We start from the raw sequence: 27,990 nt of genomic DNA, 5'->3' as shown, positions 1-27,990 counted from the left end.
GATTAGAACACCGACTGCAGTGCTGCTGTATGTGTGTACAACTTAACTTCCGCACTACGCTTGTCGTTTTCAGACAGCGCAATACATTGCCGACATAATCGTTCGGAGTCCTTCCGTTGCAGTGCCGTTGGGGCGCAACTCTGGCTGTGATTACTTGCGTCTTGTGCTGGTGAGTGACGCAGCAGCGCGTTTGTTGTTTAGGGATCTCAGACAGTGCACGTGTGTTTTATTGTTACCCCGCTGCTGCTGCTGTCACTGTTCCTTTTAGGATCGTGCATTTTACAGGCATGCTAAATGGATACAATACATAGTGCAGAGTTGTGTGCGGAGGAAAGCTGTGGCTTCATATAAATGGCATGAATGTCATCAATGGCCCTCTACGCCGCGTCTTTGACTTATATCCGTTTGCTTACTCGTGTTGTTGGTAAACCGCCATGGTCACTAGCACGTCGTCCGGGGCTCTTGATCTGGTCCTCCACACGTTCTATAGTGGTAAGGGTGTTGTGTAGTGTTGTTGTTACACAGCAGTGGTATATAGGCACTAGCTGGTATAGCCATGGTTGATGATGGTTCACATGACGCTCGGTGTTTCAGGGCTATAGCTGGTAGGGACTTAGCCCAAAATGTTAGATTATAATCTAAAATGTTGGGCTAGTAGGGACTTAGCTAGGGGTGTGTAGTGTTGTTACACAGCAGTGGTAACTAGGCACTAGCTGGTAAGGGGACTAGCTAGGGGTGTGTAGTGTTGTTACACAGCAGTGGTACAGTAACTACTAACTAGGCACTAGCTGGTAAGGGGACTAGCTAGGGGTGTGTTACACAGCAGTGGTAACTGGGTGTGGTGTGTTGTAGTGTAACTTGTGTTGTTACACAGCAGTGGTAACTAGGCACTAGCTGGTAAGGGGACTAGCTAGGGGTGTGTTACACAGCAGTGGTAACTGGGTGTGGTGTGTTGTAGTGTAACTTGTGTTGTTACACAGCAGTGGTAACTACTAACTAGGCACTAGCTGGTAAGGGGACTAGCTAGGGGTGTGTTACACAGCAGTGGTAACTGGGTGTGGTGTGTTGTAGTGTAACTTGTGTTGTTACACAGCAGTGGTACGGGTGCATGTTGTGTTGTGTAGTTACACAGCACAACATGTGGCAGTGGAAAGGGTGTGTGTTGTGTTGTTATAATAGTGGTAAGGGTGTTGTGTGTGTTAGGAGCGATTCATACTCCTATTTTAGAGCCGAATAAAAGTCGGTTCGGCGCTGTAGAGCCTACAATGTGACGTCATTTGAGGTTCGGGGGGGCGGGTACCGTCCTCCTATAGTCGGCTCTTCTGTGCTACTGACATTTTCTGACGAGCCGAAATCATTTCGGCACTACAGCGCCGAAACAGCGGTAGAATAGGAGTATGAATCGGCCCAAAGTCTTGTGTACAAGTTCCTACACAATACACTGTGGATGTGCACACACACACACACACACACACACACACACACACACTCTCACACAATACAGTGGTATGGGTGTTGTGTATACACTCTTACACAGTGGTAACATTAAACAGGGTGTTGTGTTTGCAAACAGAGTGTACGTTTACACAGGAAATGTTTAAACTTTATAGCCAGATCGCTGGTCATGTATTATGCAGGCGTGTTTCTAATTACGAGGGTGCCAAAACCAATCTTGTACAGGCCACAGATTCGCTCCGGGAGCGGATATTGGTGAAATGGAGCCTTAGTACCAGAATGAAGGGTTCAGTTCAGGACATCTATCTGCCTACACAGTGCATACATTCATGTTGTCCTTAGATATATACATTCATCTACACATATTCATATATATAAACATACATATAAATAAGAAAATAATACAATAATCCCTGCTGTGCAGAGTCAATACCTTTCATTGCCATTGTGTTATGGTTTACTTGTAATGATTGATTAGGCCAAGGTGGCAGCATCCCGAGGTACATTGTTGGTGAATGTGAAAGATGGCAGTCTGTGACTGTCTGTCAGAGAAGGGATATTACATCCAGGTCTGTAGTTGTCTGTCATTGTCAGACAACAGTGCACTAGGCAGAAATACACTAGTCCAGCAGTACACAGTAAAATCCTCAGCACCAATTTAACCACTTAAACCCCATATGGTTGACAATGACCGGAGTCACAAGTGATCTTGTTGATCTGCTATTTTCTATGAAAGCTTTCCCCACAATAAGAATAGTGGTTTAAGTGGTTACGAATGGATAAATTAACACATAGGACGACTGAAGTACTGAACACTGCTGTGCTGAGGGACATTTTGCAAGAGGACAGAACAAAAATAAATGTATTAACAAGTAATTAATGAATTGACTTTCTTTTTTTTCAGGGTGCTTCCAATTCTTCAGGGGATAGTTACAGCTCTGGGCTAGAGAGGTACAGGGACCTCCAGAAGAGTTTAATCAGGAGACTGAGGGCAACCTACCACAGCTTCTCCGATCCACCGGACCACGCCGTTGTAAGTTCTGCACCCAGTTCATCACCGGTGTCTTCTGTGTGGCCTGCATGGAGTATAGCTGCATAAACCCATTCTGACCTGAGATCAGATTCTAAAAATGTCTTCTACATCCTGACAGTTTTCTGAAAAAGCTATGTTTCTATGTCAGTGGTTCTTTGATTTTTCAAAAATAGCAGACCTATATAAGCTCGTAGCGTGCCACTCGGTGGTGCGCTATGAGCTTGTAGATCTGCTATTTTTCAAAGGCTAAAGCATAACATGATGCTAAGTTGCTAACACCAAAAGGGGTTCCCGCCCATGCTTTGGAGTCACAACTCTTTCAAAGCATTCAAACATTTACACCTACATTTACTTACATCGTCTGCCTTTATCCAACACACACCCTTTTATCCCGAACTCACCCCAACAAGTGCAGGCATAGAATCGATACAGTATAAGAAGAGTTTAGAAACTATTAAGTGCTCAGAGAATGTTCCTGTAATAGACCACTAAAGGGGACAGTCATTGTAAAACACATTGTTGTGTATTAAAAGAGATAATTTTTAATCTACACCCTCCACAGACTAAAAACAGTAGGGGTTAACAGTTACAGACTGTACACACATGGTTTTGGTTAGATAGTGTCACATACCATAATAGAGTAAAACCTGGACAGAAATGACATACAGGAGGTGCCATTTCTATAAACATGTCTCTATATCTGATTCTGATAGCTTTGGAAACCCAGACGTTTTTATTTCCAGGGAGAAAAGCAGCTCGAGTGACATTCAATGTGACTATGGCTCAATAGGATTTCTCTTTTGTCAGGTTTGCGGCCGTCACCATGTGTACTTTGTGGAAGGCGATGGCCTCTACAGAATGGACAGCAGACACAGTCAGTACAAAACAACTTTAAGCTGCAGGGAATAAACAAACTGATCACTCTTGCTATACTGAAACTGGGTAGCTTTTTTGTGTACTCAGTCACACATTCTACATTCTAAAATCAGTGATTCTGTAGGCTATACGGTGCTGCGTTGCTACTTGCCTAAAGAGTCATGACCCGATAGGCAAGTAGCAACGCAGCACCGTATAGCCTATTTACTAAAATTACACTTTCCATAAATACAATTTATGGCTTCCCATATACCTAAATATCAGTTATTTATGACATTTTGTATTTGCCTTCTACAATATATACAAATTTGCATCAGCAAATGTGTCCAGAATGGAAACAAGTCTACTAAGTCATGTAACATTAATTCTACTTGAGTTGGATGTTCTAGTACTAGTTTCCACTGCTGCAGAGCTGCCTGTCGGTGCCCTAATTCAGCTTGTTCCCCGTTGACCCTGCCTGAAAACAAACTTCAAAGAGCTCTGGCTAAAAAGGAATAACCACAGAATATATAGATTCCTATGTTCTATTATAGTCAAAACAATTGTACCTTCAACCCAGAAACCAAATTTATATGGACACAGCTCAATTATTTAATATTCAGTTAAGAAACCGACTTGTCATTTGTCACAAATATTGACGGGATGTGCGGATGGTCTGGACCTACACCTTTCATAACTTATCCTTAAATACAGAGTACAGAGTAGGATTGGAATTTGAAGTCAAATCACATTCATATCATTATCACGGTATGCAGCACCTTCTTCTCATAAAGTTCTGCACCTTATATGTTGACTTATATTATTAATATGACTTATATTATATGACTTATATTATTGGGATAATTCAGTGGTAAAGTGTGTTTGCTCCCTTGCTGTTAAGACGAGCCTGACCCAGAGGAAGTGCTGTATCTGGGACAGTGCTCCAGTGGAACAGAGGGAAACAGAAGAGAAGAGAAGTGGACCATCCAGAGAGTACGGCTGTCCCCACGGGAGAAGCACCTTGCTGTCACACTCAAGACTCCTCACAGAGAGGAGCCACGGTGAAGTTTAGAATCCAATAGAGCACATGCTCCCTTTTTCTTTTTCTCCATTGTTTTTTTTTCTTCCTTTTTTTAGTGTAATTTCGGTAGAGGTTGATTTGTGCAACGAAGGATGTTTAGAAAAAACATGACAAAATGTTAAATGTCAGGTCAGCGCTATCATTATATTATCAATGCTTGTAATTTGTTCCTTTGTGTGCCATATTTGATGTTGTGATAGTTATTGAGTCAGTCACTTTCCAGGTGTGTAGTGGTAAAGCTAGGAGAAGGACCGTTGCAGAACATACTCACTTTGGACAAGGTCTTCAGCTTTGGTAAGATGCACTCGGTCCTACTGACACTGTTTATATACTGTGTACACTGTACAGTATGTGGGGGCTCCAAAATAAGACTTCTAGGGCTCCATTTTCGTCACAGCTAAACCCCTTTTATCCCTAAACTTCTTTGCCTTTTTTTTACTATTTTTAAAAACATTCTCGAATAGTATAATATATTTAACTATTCAAAAATGTTTTGCAAAAGAAGAAGGCAAAGAAGTTTAGGGATAAGGGGTTTAGCGGTGACGAAAATGGAGCCAATAATGCTGCTTATTCCACAACAGTTGAATATGGTTTTAAAATGTTGTGGCACACTGTGACCTTCTCCCTGTTTACACAGAAAAGAAAGTTAGATTTCAGCTAGAGATCTCTAGTGTAAAGGCCTGCAAATTGACATTTTGTTTAAAATGTGTGTGTGTGTGTGTGTGTGTGTGTGTGTGTGTGTGTGTGTGTGTGTGTGTGTGTGTGTGTGTGTGTGTGTGTGTGTGTGTGTGTGAGCGTGTGCACGTGCACGTGCTTTACTGCTTGCATGCGTGCGTGCGCACGCTCAGAGTGGGCCACAGATGAGGTTCTGTTTTACAGCAGTCAGGAGGGCTTACGCTGCAGCAGAGTGTTTCGTCTGGACCTGACCTCGAACGGAACCAGTGCCAGCCTGGTATATGAGGACACACAGCCACAGTAAGTATTGGCATCATGGTATATGAGGACACACAACCACAGTAAGTATTGGCATCATGTTATATGAGGACACACAACCACAGTAAGCATTGGCATCATGTTATATGAGGACACACAACCACAGTAAGCATTGGCATCATGTTCAGCATCTGTTTGGCTGTAGCTGTGAGTTCTTCAGCTCTCCATTATAGTAAAATGTGCACATTTGCACAAAAGGCCATCTTGATAGATTAAAGACGACCTGTTTTTAGGGTCAGAGTTTTGGGTCAGAGGATAAACTATAGAAAAAGTGTTCCTCGGAGCACAGGTCTCGACCAGGTCAAGAACGTTTGGACAAGATTTGTAGGAGTAATATATTATAAACATGATTTTTTTCTTTTTTGCTAAAATGTTCCTCCTGGTGGCCTGAATAGGGCAATGTTAAAAGGGTGGCTTTAATTGTTCTTCAGGCATTTTGTTCAAAACAGGCCACATCTTAAAAGTTTAGATGTCAATCGTAGCCAATCAGGATGGAATATGACAAATAGACAGGTCTGTGTTGATTACATGATTACATGTGAAATTTGTCTCAAAATGTGTAAGTCAGCCTCCTGGAAGGTGCTATAAAAGGCACGTGTGAAAAATGCAGGGTAAAGGTTTTTCTTTTATAGGGAGTGTGCATACAAAGTTTCACACAGATCAGTGCAGTTATAGGTAAAAACACGAATCAGCCTGTTATAGCGCCACCATTTGGAGAAAAAATCAAGTGGCACAGCAAGTGCTGTGTTCATGATTTGAGGCATTTTGTTCAAAATGGACCAATCCTGCAAACTTTAGAAGGCAGTCTTGGAAGGGATGGAATATGGAAAAGCGGACAGATCCACTTGTGTTGATCACATGACTATAGTCCGGCTGGGACATTTGGTATATAGTTATTTTTTTATTGGCCTAAAATATTGTCTATATACAGTAGTACATACATTCATGAATCCACCTGCTGACGGGCGGTCATCATTGAGCAATTTATTTTATAGGGGGTTATATATATGTGACCATACCATTAACAACCTACTTAATTCTCATTAAGTGATGTCAGTGTCACACTATGGGGTTTTCATTATTCTAAATCCATTCTAAGCTTTAGTTTTGCACAAAAAAACACTAGTTGGGCCATAGCCGTCATTGGGCACATTTGGGCCGGTCAGCAGGTGCATTCGTGAATGTATTAAACAATATTGTAGGCCAATAAAAAAAAAAACGACATACCAAATTTCCAGGACCGGACTAATAAATATGTGTGTACCAATTTGTGTGATGCATGGATAAAATCTGTAGGAGTAAAAAAAAATGTGTTTCTCAAAAATCGGCTTCATGGTGGCACTATAACCAAAATGGCCAAAATGTGCGCCACTGTGCAAAATTTGGCAGTGACCGACCGGGCCAACGGAGCCAGAGATTAGCTGTCCACAGACAGACGGACGGACAGGGTGCAAAACATACCCTCTCCCCATGCCTTCGGCCTGGTGGAAACGATGGTGGCGGTGGAGTATCTTGAACGCACAAGTATCATACAGTAAGCCACAGTGTGGCTGCACACCTGTTGTCCATGCACAACAGGTGCGCAGCCACACCCAGCTCTGAGTCCAGTTCTAGTTTGACTCAGGCCAGGTGTGACTGCTTAAATCAGTCACCCTCCATCTCACAGTGGCATTTGTTCAACTTTTTTCCTTTTTTCCCCTCTTCCCCTCTGTCTCTCTCTGCTCCCCCAGTGTGTTTGTGGAAGTGTGTCTTTCCAGAGACAGGCGTTTAATAACCATCAACTGCAACAGCAAGACCAGTTCGGAGGTGTGGCTTATCGATGTAAAAACGCCCACTTTAGAGGCCCTTCTGGTTCAGCCACGTGTACCAGAACTCCTGTACCATGTGGAGCACTGGAGGGGCTGGCTGCTCATACTGGCCAGCACCGGCCCTGGACACGAGTACGAGGTACTGTACTGTACTGTACTGTACTGTACTGTACTGTACTGTACTGTACTGTACTGTACTGTACTGTACTGTACAGCATGTGTGCGTGCTACATGCAGTTCACACCACATGAAACCCCCAACTTAGTTGGCTGGTTGTATTAGTTAATACCATTTTGACCTGAGCTCGTAGCGAGCCACTCGGTGGCGCGCTATGAGCTTGTAGATCTGCTATTTTTCAATAGCTAAAGCATAACATAATGCTAACACCAAAAGGGGTTCCCGCCCAAAATGGGTTTTAATACAAGATTCAGACAGACAGAAGACATGTATACAGTGCACACGACACACAATATATATAGTCATACTAGCTAACAGTCAGGATTAGGCTGTTAATATCCAGCTGTCATTAACACTATCACACATTATACAAGGTTTTTTGTGTAACAACGGTTTCTCCCAGAATCATACAACTTACAGTATAATTCCCATCTCTTATCTCCTCTTCTAGGTGGTGAAGGCCCCTCTGTCGGCTCCGGCCATGGGGTCCTGGGAGCCTGTGTATGTCCCCCCGGGCCCCCACACCACCATCAAGGACATGGAGGTGACGGGGGACCAGTGTGTGTTGACCGTCAGAGAGCCAACCGGCCGGCTGGCGCTGACCGTGGTCACACTGTCTCAGCCGGGGCAGCCATACACCATACAGGTTAATAGGGAATCATTAAGCCATTTTGGGGCGCCGGGAACCCCTTTTGGTGTTTTAAACATTATGTTATAATTTAGCTATTGAAAAATAGCAGATCTACAAGCTCGTAGCGCGCCACTCGGTGGCGCGAGCTTGTAGGGTCTGCTATTTTTGAAAAATCGAAGAACGACTGACGTAGAAACATAGCTTTTTTCAGAAAACTGTCATTTTCAAAAAGACATTTTTTTAGAATCTGATCTCAGATCAGAATGAAAACTGTCAGGATGTTAGAAGACATGTTTAGAATCTGATCTCAGGTCAGAATGAAAACTGTCAGGACGCAGAAGACAATGTTTAGAATCTGATCTCAGGTCAGAATGGGTTAAGCATTTCTTTCTTTCTTTCGTTCCTTTCCTGTCTTGCGCAATCATCAGCTTATTCATTCTTTATGCCCCTCTTATTTCAATAGCTCCCCTCCTGGGCCTGTGCTGTTGAAACTAAGCCTCCGGGTCTAACAACAACAACGGACCACCACGGTATGCTGGAGGTCCTGCTGTCATCTCCAGTGTGCCCCCCGGTGCCTTACCACCTGCGCCCCAGCGATGGCCTCCTCTTGTCGGCCACGGGAGAGGACGGCGCCTCCTCGGAGGACCACAGCCGGGGCGGCTATTCAACCACACGCCTAGAGGCCCACAGCCAAGTAGGAACACTTGAACGGAAACAGGAGACATGCATGCAAGCGCGCACACACACACACACACACACACACACACACACACAAACAGTGCAGATATCTGTGGTGGCACGGTGGAATAGGTCTCAAGTGTCTACAAATAGCCACCATGGAAATAATACTCCATCTACATAGCCATCTCCCTCTATCTCTCTCTCTCTCTTGATCTTTATCTGTTTTTTTTTTAATCTTGTTCTCTCTTCTCTCGCTGTCCTCTCGCTGAGTGGGCGACAGTATAGCTCAGGAGGTAGAACGGTTCCCGGTTCGATCCCCTGCTTTAGTATCAAAGTAATGTCCTTGAGCAAGACGCTGAAACCCAACTGCTGCGTTTAACCCATTTTGGGGCGGGAACCCCTTTTGGTGTTAGCATTATGATATGCTTTAGCTATTGAAAAATAGCAGATCTACAAGCTCATGGCGCGCCACCGAGTGGCGCGCTACGAGCTTGTAGGTCTGCTATTTTTTTTTAAATCGAAGAACGACTGACATAGAAACATAGCTTTTTCAGAAAACTGTCAGGATGTAGAAGACATTTTTTAGAATCTGATCTCAGGTCAAAACTGGTCCTAATAGTTAGAATGGGTTACATGTAGAGGTACACGTTTTATCATCATAATTTATTATCTTTCCAATCTCTCTGTTCCCTCTCCATCCCTATACTGTGTCTCTTTCTCCCCCCATGGCGTCCCCTCTCTCTTGCTCCCCCTCTCTCTCTCTCTCTCTCTCTCCGTGTCTCTGCAGGATGGCACAGTGGTGCCAGTAACGGTGTTCCATGCAGTACCCGTGGAGTGTCTGAGGGGGGCGCCGCTGCTTGTCCACGTCTACGGGTCCTACGGCAGGGACCTCGGCATGGACTTCAGCCCAGAGGGGAGGCTGTTACTGGAGCAGGGCTGGGCTCTGGCCTACTGCCACGTGAGGTAAGACCTGACCTGAGATCAGATTCATACGAGGTTTCCACTGGACACACACTGGTCTGATTAACCCATTCTGACCTGAGATCAGATTCTGAAAATGTCTGTCGTTCTTCGATTTTTCAAAAATAGCAGGCCTACAAGCTCTTAGCGCGCCACTCGGTGGCGCGCTATGAGCTTGTAGATCTGCTATTTTTCAATAGCTAAAGCATAACATGATGCTAACACCAAAATGGGTTCCCGTTCAGAATGGGTTAAAGACCTTTTAAGCGTCGTACGAAGCCAACTCGAGTCGTGACAAATCATGACAACAAACACAATATTTTGGACCAAACAAATAATTACTGAGAAGAAAAACAACAAAAAAACGTGTTGTAACCTGCCGTTTTTTTCTACTTTCTAATTCTTTGTTTGGTCCAAAACATTGTGTTTATTGTCATGATTTGTCACGACAAGAGTTGGCTTTGTCCGCTGCGTAAACGTCTTTAAATAAATACTTTCTGAAAAGTCTTATGAGGAAAATGAACGGGGGATTTCTTTTTCCGGGTCTCTCTCTCGAGGCGGGGGCGTGGACTGCGACACTCTATAGATAGCAATTAATAAACCGTAAAAAAGAATCTCAAATATGGTCCACATTACAATTCTGCATTCCATCCTTCCTTTGACTGGATCTGGGGTTTTTTTTCCCATATTTCCACACACCCTCTCCCAGAGGCGGAAGTGAGCGAGGTCTGTCCTGGCACAGACGCGCCATGGGGGCGGAGGGGAAGCGGCGAGGCGTGGAGGACCTCCTGGCCTGTCTCCGTCACCTCTCCTCTCTCTGCGTCTCCTCGCCCGCGCTCACCGCCCTCACCGCCCGCAGTGCCGGGGCCGTGCCCGCGGGGGCGCTCTGCAACGCGCACCCTCACCTGCTACGGGCCGTCACGCTGCAGGTATGACAAGCTTAAAACGCATTTTGGGGAGCCGGGAACCCCATTTGGTGTTTTTTAAACATTATGTTGTAATTTAGCTATTGAAAAATAGCAGATCTACAAGCTCATAGCGCTACGAGCTTGTAGGTCTGCTATTTTTTTTAAATCGTGAAAATGCGGTACAAATCTTTGAATATATATTCTTTCAGAGCCAACGTTTTTTTAACTCAAATCTTTGCTTCTGAGAGGGGGGGTCCTTCTGAGAGGGGGGGTCCCTGGAACAACATATTTTCAAATGGGGGTCGGCGGCCAATTACATATAATTTTGGGGGTCCTTTGACATGAAATATTTAGAACCACTGACATGGAAACATGAGGTTTTTCAGGAAACTGTCATGATTTAGAAGATTTTTTTTTAAATTTCGACGTCAGGCCTAAATGGCTTAAGCATCTTGTAGAAGGGGACGGGGTGTGTGTGTGTGCGTGTGCGCACTGTACTGTGTACATGCACTTCATCAGATGACAACACACACACACACACACACACACACACGCTGAGCTCCCCTTCTTCCTCCCTGTGTCCACTAGGCTCCCTTCCTGGACGTGTTGGGGACCATGGCGGACCCCGGGCTCCCTCTGACCGTGGAGGAGAGGGAGGAGTGGGGAGACCCCCTGGCAGACCCCGAGCACAGACTCGCCATCGCCTCCTACTGTCCCTGTCACAACATCACACCTCAGGTACACAGGGAGAGATATGGCATAGTATTATTGTGCCTTTTGATGTTCAACTATATAGTCGAAGCATCTGGTAGACTTGTTGGGGTGTACTGTATTTGGTGGTGATTCATTCTGAAAGAAAAAAGATAAATGATTTTCTTAGAAAAGTGTGTGTGTGTGTGTGTGTGTGTGTGTGTGTGTGTGCGTGCATGTGCGTGTGTGTGTGTGTGTGTGTGTGTGTGTGTGTGTGTGTGTGTGTGTGCGTCAGCATTACCCCTCCATGTTGCTCACAGCCTACAGTGGAGATGTCCGAATACCCCTGGTGGGGGTTCTCAAGTACGCCGAGCGATTGAAGGAAGCTATTCATGCGTACTCACGCACGCGCCCTACATCAGGTATAACCACACAGAATAAACATTCAGCATTACAGTTCACTGAATATGTTTGTGCAGATATTCATGTGTATCGGGAGTGAGCGGGACATGGTACGGTATGTAATGTACACTCACGAGTCCCTGTCTTTGACAGAATGGGAATCGGTCAATGGGTACTTTTTGATTTTGACACTGCACTACACAAATCGGATCAGGCTAGTCTAAATACGGAGTAAAGCTCCTAAACGGCATCTGTCACTCACGCCAAGGTCAAAACTGAATTTGACCTCCGTGATTTTTAAGTGGGCCTCATTTAACCCGTTTAGGCCTGACGTCGAAAAATAAATAAAAAAGTCTCCTGAAAGAATATATATTCAAAGATTTGTGCCACATTTTCACGGTTCTTCAAAAATAGCAGACCTACAAGCTCATAGCGCGCCACTCGTTGGCGCGCTATGAGCTTGTAGATCTGCTATTTTTCAATAGCTTAAAGTATAACATAATGCTTAGTTAAAACACCAAAACGGGATCCCCGTCCAGAATGGTTTAAACACCAAATGAACAACTGATGAATTAGAACGTTTTCTCCAATGTTTCTATCGTCCACCTTGTTTTGCTGCTGTTCTCCATAAGAAGATGCTTTTTATAACAACTATGACCTTCAACCTCCAAATAGTAGTGCGTCTGTGGGAGTTTCCAAAGGGAGACAATAGTAATGGATTCCGAGCACTGCAAGTTTAGCTCGACACCGATGGATTGAAGTGCAGGTCACCTTGTAGCACCTTACCACGCTTGCGTGTGTGTGTGTGCGTCAGCAGAACTCTCTGATTCCCTCTCTCCCCCAGCTGCTATTTGCAGACGGTCTTTCACTCCCTCTCACTCTTAATCTCACACCAACACATGGGTTGTACTCCTCTTTACACCCATCTCATATTGTCTTCTCTCCCTACATCTCAAATTCCCATGCACACTTATCTATCTCCCTCTTTCTCTACCTCACACACACACACACACACACACACAGAGTTAAAGTCTGCGTGTGTCTCCCCTAATCTCCCTCCCTCCCTTTGCTCTCCCAAGTCTTTGATAAAGTGCTGATGGCATAGACACACACACACACATACTCAGTCAGTCACACGGCAGGCCTATTAGCATGGTAAAGAGATAGCATATCGCAGCGAGAGAGATTAGACACCACAGCCAGGGAGCTGTCAAGGTCAAGACCGCAGCTTGTGAAACAGCGAGAAAGAGAGAGAGAGTGGTACAGAGGAGATGAAGAGTGGGGGGGGGGGGTATGCAGGACGGGGAGGAGGGGCGTATCAGATGTAAGAATGAGTGAGAGAGGAGTATAGATGCAATGAGGAGGTGCAGAGAGAAACCGGATTACAGCAGATAGGATCAGCAGAGAGAGAGAGAATGAAGCTATGAAGTACAGTGAAATGAGACAAATATCAGAGATATTTCTCAGGATAACGGCAGCCCCTCCGCCTTCTCTCTAATCCTTTAGTTTTCCCTCTCTCACCTTTGCACCCTCTCTCGCTTTCAGAATGTGTGCCTAATGTGGTTCTGAACATCCTGCCAGGAGCGGATCACTTTGGCCCGGAGGACTTTGAGCTGGTCTTAAAGGAGGTAACAGACTTTTCTGATGTTATTGTGTTAACATTACCCTGTAAGACCCAACGATGCTTCTCGGTAACATTTTTATTTTAATTAATTACTTAATTATTATTATTTTTCTGGGGTTTTTTTCACCTAAAGATCATCATTGATGTTCATTGTTTAGTCTTGCAATGCCATTGGTCATGCTATTTGCATATAAATACCCCCCACAGAGGCACAAATTTACACTACTTCAAAATATCTGACCTATGACCTTTAATCTTTAACCCTGATAAAAGTAACTAAAATGCATGTAATACATATATTTGTGTGATCATTAGAATGTCTAGAACATGTATTATGTATTATTGTGAAAGATATCCACCGAATGTAAATTATTAATTTATTATTATTATTTTAATAATTATTATAAATGTGCATAACATTTTCTGAAAATGTTATGCACATTTATAATAACCAGTTTTTTTTGCATATTTTTTTAACATAAGTCCTAGTAGTACAAAGTAGTAGTAAGGTTGAAATCTCTTTTTTGCAAGTAGAAATATATCCGGGTCTTACAGGGTTAAGACTGTAGTGAAAAACTAGCCAACTAGTAATGCAGATACTTCATCTCGACAAAACAGTGTTGTTTCCTCCATGTGCCTGACCTCGGCCGGCAAATTAAATGAGGTTAAATCATTAGACTGGTCAGAGTATAATGCCACACACACTCTCTTCAGGGATTTGTCAACAGCATGCGTCAATGGCTGCAATAAAAGCACCACTCTAGTGCCACAGCCTTGCTTTATTGGCTTTTAGTAGTGTTTGTAGTGAGACGTTTTGGACTATTTTTGCCATGTGAGCATGACAGATATCAGTATTGTGTGATAGTGTAGAAACCAGATTAACTCCGCTGAGAAGGCAACGATAAAACCTTTTTACAATGGTTGAGTCATTCATTGTAGCATCTGTTATTTCACAGCTGTAGTCTCAATCTTTCTCTACTGATCAAATGCAAAATGCCAGGATATGCTTTATTATCAAAGGTTAAAATTGGATTCATATTAACCCATTTTGGGGCGGGAACCCCTTTTGGTGTTAGCATTATGTTATGCTTTAGCTATTGAAAAATAGCAGATCTACAAGCTCATAGCGCGCCACCGAGTGGCGCGCTACGAGCTTGTAGGTCTGCTATTTTGAAAAATCGTGGGAAAAAAAAATATTCCGAAAACTGTCAGGATTTAGAATACATTTGTAGAATCGTTCCCAGGTCAAAATGGGTTAAATTGTCTCCAGACTGACAGGCCGGTTTCTGTGTCTCCCCTTCCCAACCCAGAGTGCACTCCAGATGGCCTTCTTGTACGCAGAGCTGGGCTTGGAGCCTCCACTTCATCCACCTAAGAAGAAGACGCGGCGGAGGTAGCTGGACTGTCCAGTAGACACTAGACAGACATACAATCACCACCTCCAGATCACCAAAAGGCCGACAATGTTGAAGCTATACTGTAGACGCAAAAACAAGTCGAAGGATGCAGTCGGCACCCTCCAAGGGATACGTTTCCTTTGAGGTCGAATGCACACTAAGAAACTAGAATAGAACTAGACAGTTTTCTGAAAAAGCTACGTTTCTATGTCAGTCGTTCTTCGATTCTTCAAAAATAGCAGACCTACAAGCTCATAGTGCGGAGCTTGTAGATCTGCTATTTTTCAATAGCTAAAGCATAACATAATGCTAACACCAAAAGGGGTTCCCGCCCAAAATGGGATAAGCAAGATTCTGTAAATATTCAATATTTTGTATGGCGATATTGACAAGAGACCTTAGAACAACCATGCGGAACGATATATTTCTTTTTACAGTTTTAATAAACTTCTCAATCAAACAGTTGAGCTTTGTTATGCGAGGGCTTTTGAAGACATGGTCGACAGATTCACTAAAGATGTTTTTTTTTTTTTTTTTAAGATATTTTTTTGCGGCTTACGCCTTTTATTGATTTTTGAAGGGACAGACAGTAGGCTGACAGGAAACGGGAGAGAGATGGGGGGATGACATGCAGTAAAGGCCGTGTCGGGTCCGGGAGTCGAACCCGCGGCACACTGCGACTGGATTACCAGTCCGGTGCCCAGACCGTTACGCTACGGCCTGGGCCACTAAAGATGTTTTAATTCAGCCCCTGAAAACATGTAATAAATCATATAAGGTGAAAACATTGGTGAAAATCCTATTTTAGCCTACTGTATGCAGTCGTTAGTTACCCATGGACAGTCTTGTTAGCAATTATAAAGTATGTCCAAGGCCCCCAGGTAGCAGGCCTTCTCCGATATGTAGCACTCTGTGGACCGGCTGGGATTGAAGCGAGTGTCGCTGGAAAACTCCATCAATAAACCTTCCCCCGCCTCCGTCCTGATGGCGGACTTCGCCATCACCTCCCCGACGGCCCTGGCCCGCTCCGTGCTCATCCTGATTTCCAACTGGTCCGGTAACTCGCGGAACTCGGAGAGATCGGTGGTGGCGGCGGAGCCGCCGAAGTTGAGGACGATGACGAACGCCCGGCGATATCCGTCCAGCTCTCGGAGGTAGGAGAAGACGTTGGCGTCGGCGTGCACGTGGCAGAACCAGCCGCGGTGGAGGGACATGTCCGCCTGACGCAGGGTGCTCAGGTAGCGGTACTGCTGCAGGACAGAACTCCCGCCGGAAACCCCCATCTGGGCCTGTTGCGGGGAAGACAAGAGCAAGGAAGCCTTCAATTGTTGAATCGTTCACATTTGGCCTGGGGTTGGTCCTGAAAGGCCATCGGGTCAACCTCCTTTTCCACGGCAATCCACCAATTAGATTTTGAGGTATCTTGTATGCAGGTGTAGGGGGTCCACGTGCGTGGTCTTACTGTTTTTTTTTTCTAGTTTGGATTTTTGGCATCCGTAGGACCTCTAATTGTCTAATTTTGATGATCGAATGAACAAAAATGGCCTGGGGAAAAGGCTGTGGTGCTTCACTGTTTGTACCTACCTTCACATTGATGGTAGCGTGGTTGGGGTGGACATGTAGCCAAGTGTTGTTGTTCTGGTCGTTAAAGCCGGCAGTTGTTTCATTAGTCCACTGCATGGGAGAACGCTGGGGGTCCCGACTGGCACTCTGCAAGACGTGATTGAAATGTACTGTATTCTGTATTGCTGCTGTATACTGTTCTCATAAGACGTATCTTGAAATATATGAGTCTGGTCAGACTGTAATAGGATTTTGAGGATGAAGAATACTACACTGCCTTGGAAACATTAGGAAGCAAGGCTTTCACCTGTTGGTTGTCTGTCAGATGACCTATTCTTACATAAGACCCATGTTTGACCATGTCCACTGACCACACCTCCAATGTATTCTCTGCTCTGTCATTGTGTATAAGAGAGATAAATGTAAAGGGCTCTGGAGGCTTGCATACGTGCAGTCTCCCTGGGCTCGGTACAGACCAATCCTTGTAATAAAAGGGACATTGTTTCAGTCCACTCTCTACCTTGATTATTTCTTAAAGAAATTTCTGAATAATCCACCACAAGACCCAAACCAAAAAAATTACATTTGTCTATGACCTTGGCTCCTGACCCGCAGGTTGAGAAACTGTGTGTGTGTGTGTGTGTGTGTGTGCGTGCTGACCGCATTGAATTTCCCTGCTGGGTCCTGGATTTGGCTCTCCGAAACCTCAATGTTCTCCATGCCTATCTCCTCGCCGTAGTAGGTAGTGGGCGTGCCGGGCAGGGTCAACAGCAGCATGTTGATGACGCGGGTGTGATTCTGACCTGCGCTGGTGGCTATGCGAGGCATGTCATGGTTGCCTACCTGGCCATGATGACAGGAAGAAGAGTGAGATTGAAAGTGAGGAAAACATGAAAGCCAAAGAGCGGATCGACAACAGATTGAGATGAGTTTGTTTGGGTGAGAGGTATTTTCCTTCCTCTTTGCTTTTAGCTATATTTTATTCTCTTCTTCTTTTTCTGCCTCTGCCTCTGTTATTGCTCTGTAATGTGAAGCACTTTGGTTCGACCTCGGTCGTTAGAAATGTGCTATACAAATAGTTTGATTTGATTTGATACCCTCTATAGTAGCATTTTGCATTAGTTTTCATACCCTCTGTATAGTCTATAGTACCATGTTTCATTAGTTTTCATTTTGATTTAATTTAGAAGTTTTATTTTAAATTTCAGTTTGGTTTTAATTATTTTTGAAGCATGTTTGATAGTTCATTATTTTAATTTTTTTAAAGGCATAGTGTTTGTTTAGTTTTTATTTCGGGTTTTTTTGTCAGAAAAAAAAGAGTAATTGGCAAATTTATACTAAAAAAATATAATTTCATATGTTTAATGACATACTAAAACTAAGGACATTCTCTCTTATTTTTGTTAGATTGAGTTCGTTTTGGAAATATATGCCATGTTTTTATTTCAGTCAACTAAAATCATTTCCCAATTCTTATTGGGAATTATTATTATTATTTTGTTAGTTTTAGTAACTATAATAACCCTGAATCCGCCCCCTACTTACCACCCAGTTGGGCCACTGTCCTGTAGGCATGTTGTCCATCCAGAGACCTACTTACCACCCAGTTGGGCCACTGTCCTGTAGGCATGTTGTCCATCCAGAGACCTACTTACCACCCAGTTGGGCCACTGTCCTGTAGGCATGTTGTCCATCCAGAGACCTACTTACCACCCAGTTGGGCCACTGTCCTGTAGGCATGTTGTCCATCCAGAGACCTACTTACCACCCAGTTGGGCCACTGTCCTGTAGGCATGTTGTCCATCCAGAGACCTACTTACCACCCAGTTGGGCCACTGTCCTGTAGGCATGTTGTCCATCCAGAGTTGGACCAGACGCTTAGCCCACCATCCACTGGTGTTCTGGGGAAGGTCCATCAAGTAGAAGTTAAAAGGGAAGTCGCTCTCTTTAACCTGTGGCGTGCCGTAATACATCATGGTCTTCTCAACCTCCTGGTAATCATATGACTCGGTCACCATGAACCTGGTATAGGGGAAAGACAATGCACACAGGGCACAGTGATATTATTAAACATAAGCCAAACGCATTCTGTTAGGTCGAAGTTAAGTGTAAAGTTTAGTTTTGTTGTAGCTCCATTTCACGGGACAAATCTCAGCAGAAAAGATGAAAATAAACAGCACCAGCACACAAGCAGCACAATGAAGGACGACATCGACAATGACTAATTATTTTAGTTGAACATTACCCAACACAGCGGAAGTGCCTTTTCCTTTTGAACACGTGTTTTCATTTTGCCGTCTTGACGTAACGTCAGCCTTTCTTTTCTTTTTTTACCGCGCCGTGCCGTCCAACAGGTGGTGCCGTTTGCCGGAGACCATGTGAATGCAGCATGAATCCAAAAATACCCGGTATGCAGATGTGAAATATCCCCTCCAGGAGAACATAGCGTGTGTGGAGATACTCTACCGATCCCACAGGAGTTGCTGGTGAATTGAAAAGATTGCTCTCTCCACCCAGCTTCAATCCCACAATATTTTTGCATGGATGCTCAGCTCATCCAAGCCGGAGTCACTGCGGAGAATTAAAATCCCTACTCTCCAGTATCCACTGAGTGGTGGACAGGAACTTTACCCTGGCACCACCTGAGCGTAATTGAACAATTGTATTCTTATACCGTACTTAGTTACACATAAGACTGACTCCTCTATACCTGTGTCTGCCAGGCTCCCGGCTGTAGATGTCCATTTCTGCCCTCCACTCCCTCAGCAAGTCATGTAGACCCAGCTGGCTGGTGGTGTAGTCATGGTGGAGATTCCACCACGTATCCTTTAGAGAGTCAGTAAGGAATATAACATGATTCAGGTACGCTGGTTATAGTTGCACGTGACAGCTAGTTACAGTAGGTAATTGGAGGTGTAGCCAAGATAAGAGGTCCCAGGCTCCACAGAGTTGTGGTTTAAACAATGCTGCCACCAGGATTCTAGTTAAGAAAAGTAACTAACCATTTGTCACAGTGAAATAATGCGGATTAACTCATGGCAGAAGTTCATATCTAATGTTTTATGAATGTAATTGAATGGATAGTGTATGTGGCTACTACTGAGAAGAAAAAAAAAAATCTAATCAGTAACGCTGTTTCTGTCTGAAATTATGCTGCTGCAAACTGCAGTTTTAAAAAACAAAACAAAATGAGTGCGCGCACACCTAAAGACAGACATTGAACAAGAATGTTATACACAGTGGGATTCCGAACAGTTACAATAGTTTAATATAAGTGTGAAATGTACTATATGCTAAAATGTCAAATCATGTGCAAATATGATCAGCAATGTAATGGAATAGCTGTCAATATAATACAGCATGTATGAATACATTAAAGACTTCTATCAGTCCCTGACATAATTGTCAGAGCCATTCAGAGGTCAAGGACAATAGACAGTATAACAAAGGAAGAACTACAAACCAGGTTAAAGGCTGCGAGGGAACGATACAGATAAGGACTGGGTAAATCATTCAGTTGACAGCAACCAGACTGACTGGCCACTCCGTCTCAGAGTGTAATTCTGCAGCGGTCATTAAATCCCACTGACTTGTTAATCCACTGAAATATGCCTCTACTAATCTCCTCACTGTGAGAAATAACTGCAGACTCTCTATGGTACAGGAACTCTTTCGAGGAGTTCAGTTCTGCACAGAGCAGCGCTGTGAGCAGCATGAACAGGGTGTTTTCAAGGAGGGCAGTAAAACTATCCCCAGCCATTAACAACGTATTTTTCTACCTGCTATGTAGAAGGTACAACTTCCAAATAGCTCTTTGGAGCCTACTGTACCAGTCAAAAAACAACATCCATAAGACCGGAGACTACTGGACTTTTTGTCTCCACCAGGCCGAAGGCATGTGGGGAGAGTATGTTTTGCACTCCGTCCGTCCGCGTGTCCGTCCGTGTGTCCGTGTGTCCGTGTGTGTGTCCGTGTGTCCGTGAACAGCTAATCTCGGCCACCGTTAACCCGGTCGATGCCATATTTTGCACACACACTCCCTGGATGCCAACCATGAACCTCTGCCCCAAAATTTCCAGAACGGCCTGTTATAGCGCCACCAGGAGGCCGCTTTGTGCAAAACAAGTTTTTGCACAGTACACCTACAGATTTTGTCCAAACATCACGCAAATTGGTACACAGTCTCTCTAGAGCCATTCAACGAAACGGGTCTTTCACATTTATCAGACTCCATCCTGATTGGTTAAGATTGGCTTCCAAAGTTCACAGGAGTGCTCAGTTTCAAACAAAATGCTGCAAATCATGAACACATCGCGTGAAATCCGTGAAATTGTGCACCCACATTCCCACTAGGCCGAGGACAAAATGCCACATGAACAATTTCAACTCAGCCTCAAGGTGGCGCTATAACTGGCCGAAAAGTGTTTTTACCTCTAACTGCACGGATCTGTGGATAACCTGGTGGAGACCTGTGCCCGGAAGGGCACTTTTTCTAGTTAAACTTGTTCTGTATCGAAATTCGCAACTGCCTTTTCTAAAAGTATTAGTTGTATGAGGCTAAACACAGCACCTCAGCCATTTGCCTGTTCACAGTTGAGGAGTATATATCACATTGTAGAATGATGCACGCTGGCAGGTCCAAAACACAGGCAATTACATGTCTTGAATTGGTCAGACTCCAGCAGCGGTACATATAGGTTTAACACAGCGAGGTTTAAGTTATGGAGAGGAGCAATCGCTGCCTATTGAGGCAGGAGGCAGAGACAGCAAAAGTAGTCCGGCAATGTTTTGAAATTTTCAACCTGGCCACTTTCACCGGGGGTGGTGAGACAAAGTGGCAGCCAACCAGCTCGCTGTCATCTGTAATAGCGGGCATGGACAAGGTGTACCCACAAAAGTCCACGCCAACTTTGTGTGTGTGTGTGTGTGTGTGTGTGTGTGTGTGTGTGTGTGTGTGTGTGTGTGTGTGTGTGTTTCAGTAATCTTTTACACACCCATTAGGCAGAAGAAACACAGCAGTAGAAATCACTATCACTGTGGGTTAAATTTGATGTACAGCGTCTGTTGGTTAGAAAAGTAAATGTGAGGCCTGGGCCATGGCTCAGCGGTCCAAGCACCTTGGCTGGCAATCCAGTCTGGCCGCGGGTTCGACTCCCGATCCCGACGGCACTTACTTCGTGTCCCCCCCCCCCATCTCTCTCCCATTTTCCTGTCAGCCTACTGTCTGTCCCTCCATAATAAAAAAAAGGCGAAAGCCAAAAAAAAAAAGAAAAAGTAAATTTTATGTACAGCATCCATCGGTTAGAAAGGTATTTGACCAGAGCCCTCGACCACATAGTTGCAAAACATTCTATCAAGCAAAAGGGAAAAGCCTGAAAAAAGTAAATAGTATCAGTCATTAATTATGAGGTGAAATGAGAGGTTCGACTCACTGCTGTTTGGTTTGGGTTGACCAGCGGCTCATCCCTCAGGTGTTTGGCCTCCAGGAGGTGTTTGACCGCATCCATGCGGAAGCCATCCACACCTTTTTCCATCCAGAATTTAATGACGTCCTGAGAAAACAGATTCAGAATACACACACAAGAATGCTGAAATATTTCTTTTCAGGACCCATGAAAGCCTGTGTGACAAAGAACATAATTGTGTAGATCCTTGACTGATTAAAATGTTTGGTTATCAAACAAGTTGAAAGGGAAGAGCATGTCTAATTGGGGATAGAATAAGTGTCTCCAATTAAGGTTAAGAGAACAGTTAAGGTTATGTAACACATGCATGCACGCGCACACAAACAACATGAGAGAGATACCAGAATGGAGTATAAGTGTGGCTGCAAGACAGACAACAGATAGTGAAAAATCACACCTGTGTGTGTGCGTGTGCGTGGGTGCATGCGCGCGCGCGTGCAAACGTACAATCATCTCTTTGCGGACATGTGGGTTTCTGAGGTTGAGGTCTGGTTGCTCTTTGAGGAACTGGTGCAGGTAGCACTGTCCTCTACCTTCATCATAGGTCCATGAAGAGTTCCCAAACACACTAACCTGTGGGGAGAAGGAGAGAGGACGTTATAATGTGGGGTGTGAGTTGAAAGAACTTACATAACAGATTTTCCAATGCAGCTATGGCCAAATATGGAGTGTGTCGTCCAACCAACAGATGCCTGAAGAAGGTCTTTGACCGAAACGTTGCCAATAAAGTTCGTATTGCAAGTGCAGACGGTGTGCGGGTCTTTGTGCACTTTATGTGCATTTTTCTGAAATACATTGAGCCCTGCCTACGCACCCGCCTCAGAGCATACAGGTGTGCATATAAGACTTTGTTGCCTTTTATGTCCATATGGACCATATTGGTCCTACAGTACGTGATGCAGACAGAGAAACAGTGCCAGGGACGGCTCCAGGGGGGGTAGGGGAGGCTCCTCCTCTGGTGGAGGCTTAGCCCCCCCCCCTCCTAACAAATCCAATTGACTGACTTCTATGTAAACCTAAATTCATAAGCCCTCGCTCTGAATAGCCAGCCCCCCCCCCCCCCCCCCCCCCCTCCCATATAGTACCCCCCAGCCACAATATATATATGATATACCAACCCAGTTGTTAGGCTTGTGGTCGGCATCGTTGCAGTCGGCCCAGACATAGTAGTCCTTGTAGGGTTCGATCCCGGCCCGGCTCTGGTTGAACCAGTGGTGTCTGTCACTGGTGTGGTTGGGGATGAAGTCCATGATCAGTTTCAAGCCTGAGTGTGAGGTTACAGTATATAGGATAGATCATTGGTTCCGGCCCAATTTATTTTTTGCTCGAGACCCAAAAGATAAATGGTGGTGGTGCTGGATCAAAATTTACAAAATACATTAGGAATGAACCAAATAAGCCCTGTTTTGACCTGAGATCAGATTCTAAAAATGTCTGTTTGAAAATGACAGTTTTCTGAAAAGGTTTCTGTCAGTAATAGTGTTCTTCGATTTTTCAAAAATTGCAGATCTACAAGCTCGTAGCGCGCCACTCGGTGGCGCGCTACGAGCTTGTAGATCTGCTATTTTTCAATAGCTAAAGCATAACATGATGCTAACACCAAAAGGGGTTCCCGCCCAAAATGGGTTAAAGAGCCTGTCTACGTATAGATCTACAATCTACAAGCTCACAATGCAATGCAATCCGTAGATCTGCTAAATAGTATAGGGAATAGTAATATAGGAATAATGCCCAAAATAGGAACACCAGGTTTAAAGTGGTTTAAAGTATATTTAGGGAATATAATTTGCTTCTGGGAAATGTATGCACAAAAAGTATTGATATAGTAAATAAATAAACAAACAAACAAACAAAGATTCCTTACTTTTTGTGTAGGTGTAATAATAATGTAAGGTGCAATAATAATGTGTGGTTGTGCCCCAAAATTACCATCCCAAAACCACTCCAAAGATGTATACCTTTGTTGTGAATTTCAGCAAGGAGCTCCTCAAAGTCCTGCATTGTTCCAAAGAGAGGGTCGATGTCCCTGAAGTCCTCCACGTCATAGCCAAAGTCCTTCATGGGAGACTTGTAGATGGGGCTGATCCAAACTGACTTGATGTTGAGGTACTCAAAGTGGTCGAGCTTCAACTTAATACCTGTATATTAAACAAAACTATACAGCATTAATGAGAGAACTGATAGAACATGGGCCATGGATAGAACACCATGAATATTGATGTAGGGCTATAAGGTGTTGCAACAATCAGTAACACCATTAGAAACAAGTCCTGCATTTAATTTTCATGGTCTAGATAATAGCTGGAAGTAAACATGCTCATAATTCTGCTGTCCCTGGCCTGCTGTTGTTGCTGGTTTATTACCCCTGAAGCCACTCTATGAAAGTGAACAAAGTGTAAAGTTGCCATAAAACCATGAATCAGTCCAGCTCTTTATGCTTTTTGGTTTTGCATTGCCGAGTGTGTTATTTCCCAAAGGCTGCATCATCGAACACGAGGGAATTCCTTCCCTGCTAGAACACTATAGATTAGAAACACAAACCATTAAAAGAAATAGAAATAGTGTGTTCATGGAAAAATATAGATACCATGTTTGTTTTTTTTTCCCCCAGGGCAGGGGTATTATTCAAGGTATGTGTCCGTTTCTTTTCTCAAGATTTACTACAGCTCTGCATAATGACACCTGTTGTAGTTTCTAATTGGAACCTCGTCTGGTTCTGACAGACTGGTAGTGTGTGCGGGCTGGGGTGGTGTGTGATAATCCGGTTGAATTATTCTTTTGGTACGGCGACTGCGGCGGCGGGCCCGGGAGAACAATAACGCGACACGAGACAGTATCACGCTAAAGGTTCACAAAGTTTATTACACAAATAGGAACATATATAGTGCTGGATCATAATGACGTGATAATAAGATATGATACTGTGGCGACAATACAAAGTACCGTGACTAATGCAACAAGGCTGACCTTGCTGGCGCTGAGATGTCTCTCGTAGCCCATCTATAAAGTATGCTACAGGTACAGTACAGGCAGTACAAAATACATATCAAGTACACTGTATCTCAAGTTGAGTCCTATTTAGGCTACTTTGTAAATAGACTATAAAGTACTACTAACTTAGTAGTACTTTTACTTTATAGTCTATTTACAATCTTAAGTAATTCAGTCTTACTTAGTAGTACTAAGTAAGACTGAATCTTATAATGAACTATATGAAACGCCTGTGGAACTTGGCTTGAACAATTTAATCACACTGTAGCCATCTGCCATCCTATAAAACAGTATAAAACCAGAGCCATAAAAACGTTTAGTGTCAACCTATGAACCATCAGTCAAGCTTGTCATTCTCATAACAGCAAACAGTGAGAGTTGGGGGGGGGGGGGTTGTGTTAACTTGTAATACAACATTCACAACAATGACCGAACGTCCTTTTTTTCAGACCCAGGGAGATCCATGTCTGAATAAAAAAACACATCCGTGTGAACTGAGTGGTGCAACTCCTCCCTCCCCCCCCCCCCCCCCCCTCCCCCTCTCTCTCTCTCTCTCAGCACAATATGGCCTGGTTCGTGACTCAGCGGTGCAGGCACCTTGGCCGGCCCGGTAGCCCAAGTCTGGCAGTGTGCCGTGGGTTCGACTCCCGATCCCGACTGCATGTCTTCCCCCCATCTCTCTCCCCATTTTCTCATCAGCCTGTCTGTCCCTCTATGAAAAAATATAAAATAAAGGCGAAAGCCACACATAAACTAAAACAGCACAATAGCTGGAAATTCGGCCAAAATCATAGAGATTGTGTACTTTTCCCCCCAAAAACCATCACAAACGAGTTGGGCTTGCCCCCTATTGGTCTGTTTGCAATTAATCCAATATTAGATAGAAAATCTAATCTAATTTTCAAGATGGCGTCCACGATGGCTGCGGGAGCTTATACCCATAAACTGGCATTTAATATGTAAAATATCATAACAATTACGCACGTGGTGACAAGTTTTTGACTTTTAGCATGGTGTTAGATATGGGTTATAAGGTTTTCAAAAACCATCGCAAATGAGTTGGGCTCGCCCCCTAGTGGTCTGTTTGCAATGAATCCAATATTATTGAAACCCCCTGATTTATTTATTGGTAGAAAATACTTTTCAATGGATTATGTTACTATTGGGTATGCTAAATATCATACTAGAAAATTATGGAAATCTTACTTCTGGAAAGGCATCATTTTCAAGATGGCTCCCTAAGCAGCCACCACGGGCACCATCTTGAAAATGATGCCTTCCAGAACTTAGATTTTCCTACATTTGTAGTATGTTTAATAGCATAACCTATAGAAGAACGCCGCAGTCCCGCCCCGACAAGCGGCCCGGAAGATAATTTTCCATTCATTTTTCATAAAGTAGGCCTATAGCCTATTTATTTAAAGGTTTCATGACAATCATTTTAATTTATTTTTATTTTCCCTTTTTCTTTTAGATTTCATGACCTCAATTACACCCAAACAACCTGAACTTTGAACAGTCTGTGGGTTTTCTGTCTGGGGTTTTCTCTGTGTGTTCTGAAGCCTTTTGAGCTGCAGTGAAAATAGCATATATAGCTCAGTGGCGTTTTGAAGCCATAGAAGAACGATGAAGTCTTCCGGGTATAGTACCCCTCAAGCGTTGATATGATTGGTTGGCTCCTGTCGTAATACCCCAACTAGATGTCAGTGGGCCCCGACACAGCTGGCTGATCAGCGAGTGCCCCCGACAGAAAACCCCAGACCACAGAAAATCTACTGAATGTTCAAAGTTCAGGGTTTTTTTTTTAGCTATCAGAAGACCTAAAAAATTACAAAAACGTAATTTTTTTCTCCATGTCACCAAACCTTTAAGCCGGACAAAGCCAACTCGGCTTCAGTCCTGACAAATCCTGACAATAAACACAGGGGCCGAACAAATGAGGGGGGAAAAGGGCAGGATACAACACTTTTTTTTAGAGTGAAAACCTGAAAAATCTAAAACTTTTAAATAAAATAAATCACCGGCTAAAAACTAGATATCATGTGTGTTTAACTCAAACGTGAGTTAATGAGTAAAATCAACACTACAAACTCGGACTCCAAATACTTCAATCAAACTTCATCTCAACTTGTTAGTTCTTACCTTGAAGGTCTCCGATCCCATCGCCATCAGAGTCCTTGAAGGACCGGGGGTAGACCTGGTAGATCGGGGAGGCCTGCCACCAGCTCAGACACCGAGGAGACAAGGCGATCACGGTTATCGTCAGCGCCACTAGAACAACAGTGCAGATGATCGTCAGCCAGAATAGGATCTGTCGGGGCACCCGATACCGGGCCTGATTGGAGTACAGCAGCAACACCTCCTTGGGCATTCCTGCGTACGGCTTGGCCTGTGTGTACTCCGCATTGTCTGAAGAAACGCCAACGCCGGCAGAGTTACTGTCCCGTTTGTCTCCGCCAGTGGTGGTGGGTATCTCCGTCACTGAGGCGCTCCCATCCTCCCGAAAGCCAGGGTTTTGGATGCACTCTTCCAGCTCCACACTGTTGCTGGTGCCATTTGGTCCCATTGGGAGACTCATGACCAATTAACTAATAGTCAAAACAGAAAATAAACTAGGAATAAAAGCGTGTCGATTCGAATGTGTGGTCCCTCTGCGCTGCGGTAACTTGAATAGCCTACTGAGAATGAGGAAGGCAGTCAGGTAACTCACAGGGTCACAGTGCAACTCTCTCACCAATCCCTCCCAGCTCCCTCTCTCTCTCGCGCTCTCACACACACACAGTGCAACTGAGGAATGTGGGGAAACTGGAGTTGTAAAGGAACATGGTTAGAGATTAATCTGGTTGTGCTATAGCTGGAGTAGCCTACGTTTTTATATAAAATATATATATTCTATTCATAGTGAAAACATGACAGCTTGATGAACATTCAGCACCCCCCCCCCCCCTTCTGAGCTGCCAAACAGAAAACCTAGTGGGCTGTGAAGGCTCATAAATGTGGGGCATAATAAAATCGATAAAAACAGATGGATTCTGGGGGAGGAAATTGTTCTAGGTCACTGATAGTCAGTCCACTTGCCAGGCAGAATGTGAACCCTCAACCCAGGCATGTTGAGTAGGCCTACACCAAGGTTTTATGTTAGAAATGTTGAGTATGGGTCCCCAGTATGTAGAAACTGCCGGATAACTTACATAATTGACCACAAATGTGATGTCAGTACATTTAGGCAAGTGTTTTCTTTTTTGTTTTGCGAAACTAATGCATGGAATTGATTCA

At 44.1% G+C, this 27,990-nt stretch overlaps 2 protein-coding genes across 3 annotated transcripts; one reads left to right on the top strand and one right to left on the bottom strand.

Annotated features, from left to right (window-relative positions):
* The first annotated feature begins 280 nt into the window (after nucleotides 1–280).
* prepl (prolyl endopeptidase like) lies at nucleotides 281–14,743 on the top strand. Its single transcript, XM_083774593.1, has 15 exons — nucleotides 281–492; nucleotides 2,360–2,488; nucleotides 3,296–3,362; nucleotides 4,245–4,404; nucleotides 4,648–4,718; nucleotides 5,273–5,399; nucleotides 7,148–7,364; nucleotides 7,854–8,048; nucleotides 8,497–8,727; nucleotides 9,502–9,677; nucleotides 10,384–10,603; nucleotides 11,171–11,320; nucleotides 11,568–11,694; nucleotides 13,220–13,302; nucleotides 14,609–14,743. The coding sequence occupies exons 1-15, from the start codon at nucleotides 361–363 to the stop codon at nucleotides 14,693–14,695; spliced, it is 2,172 nt and encodes a 723-aa protein (XP_083630719.1). The 5' UTR covers nucleotides 281–360; the 3' UTR covers nucleotides 14,696–14,743.
* Nucleotides 14,744–15,527: 784 nt separating this feature from the next.
* On the bottom strand, nucleotides 15,528–27,335 carry slc3a1 (solute carrier family 3 member 1). Of its 2 annotated transcripts, XM_083774595.1 has the most exons (10): nucleotides 26,857–27,335; nucleotides 23,682–23,861; nucleotides 22,842–22,987; nucleotides 22,171–22,296; nucleotides 21,691–21,810; nucleotides 18,969–19,084; nucleotides 18,079–18,280; nucleotides 16,919–17,101; nucleotides 16,280–16,405; nucleotides 15,528–15,984 (listed from the first exon to the last, which is right to left on the bottom strand). In XM_083774595.1, the coding sequence occupies exons 1-10, from the start codon at nucleotides 27,290–27,292 to the stop codon at nucleotides 15,544–15,546; spliced, it is 2,076 nt and encodes a 691-aa protein (XP_083630721.1). In that variant the 5' UTR covers nucleotides 27,293–27,335; the 3' UTR covers nucleotides 15,528–15,543. The 2 variants fall into 2 exon arrangements, with proteins under 2 accessions (XP_083630721.1, XP_083630722.1); XM_083774596.1 differs by lacking the exon at nucleotides 16,919–17,101.
* Between the last annotated feature and the right edge of the window lie 655 nt (nucleotides 27,336–27,990).

Source organism: Protomyctophum parallelum, assembly GCF_964188405.1.
Source record: "Protomyctophum parallelum genome assembly, chromosome: 10".
In the NCBI taxonomy this organism is placed as follows: Eukaryota; Metazoa; Chordata; class Actinopteri; order Myctophiformes; family Myctophidae; genus Protomyctophum; species Protomyctophum parallelum.
This window is presented reverse-complemented; position numbering and strand designations above follow the sequence as displayed.

What these genes read in the sequence shown, in the direction of transcription:
- prepl (XM_083774593.1), top strand. Translation starts at nt 361, where the DNA reads ATGTCATCAATGGCCCTCTACGCCGCGTCTTTGACTTATATCCGTTTG. An exon ending in CCTCCACACGTTCTATAGTG is followed by an intron (nt 493 to 2,359) that starts GTAAGGGTGTTG and finishes CTTTTTTTTCAG; the next exon opens with GGTGCTTCCAATTCTTCAGG. An exon ending in CTGGCCTACTGCCACGTGAG is followed by an intron (nt 9,678 to 10,383) that starts GTAAGACCTGAC and finishes ACCCTCTCCCAG; the next exon opens with AGGCGGAAGTGAGCGAGGTC.
- slc3a1 (XM_083774595.1), bottom strand. Translation starts at nt 27,292, where the DNA reads ATGAGTCTCCCAATGGGACCAAATGGCACCAGCAACAGTGTGGAGCTG. An exon ending in TCAACCCAAACCAAACAGCA is followed by an intron (nt 19,085 to 21,690) that starts GTGAGTCGAACC and finishes GACTCTCTAAAG; the next exon opens with GATACGTGGTGGAATCTCCA. An exon ending in CGGGAGCCTGGCAGACACAG is followed by an intron (nt 18,281 to 18,968) that starts GTATAGAGGAGT and finishes CCCCTATACCAG; the next exon opens with GTTCATGGTGACCGAGTCAT.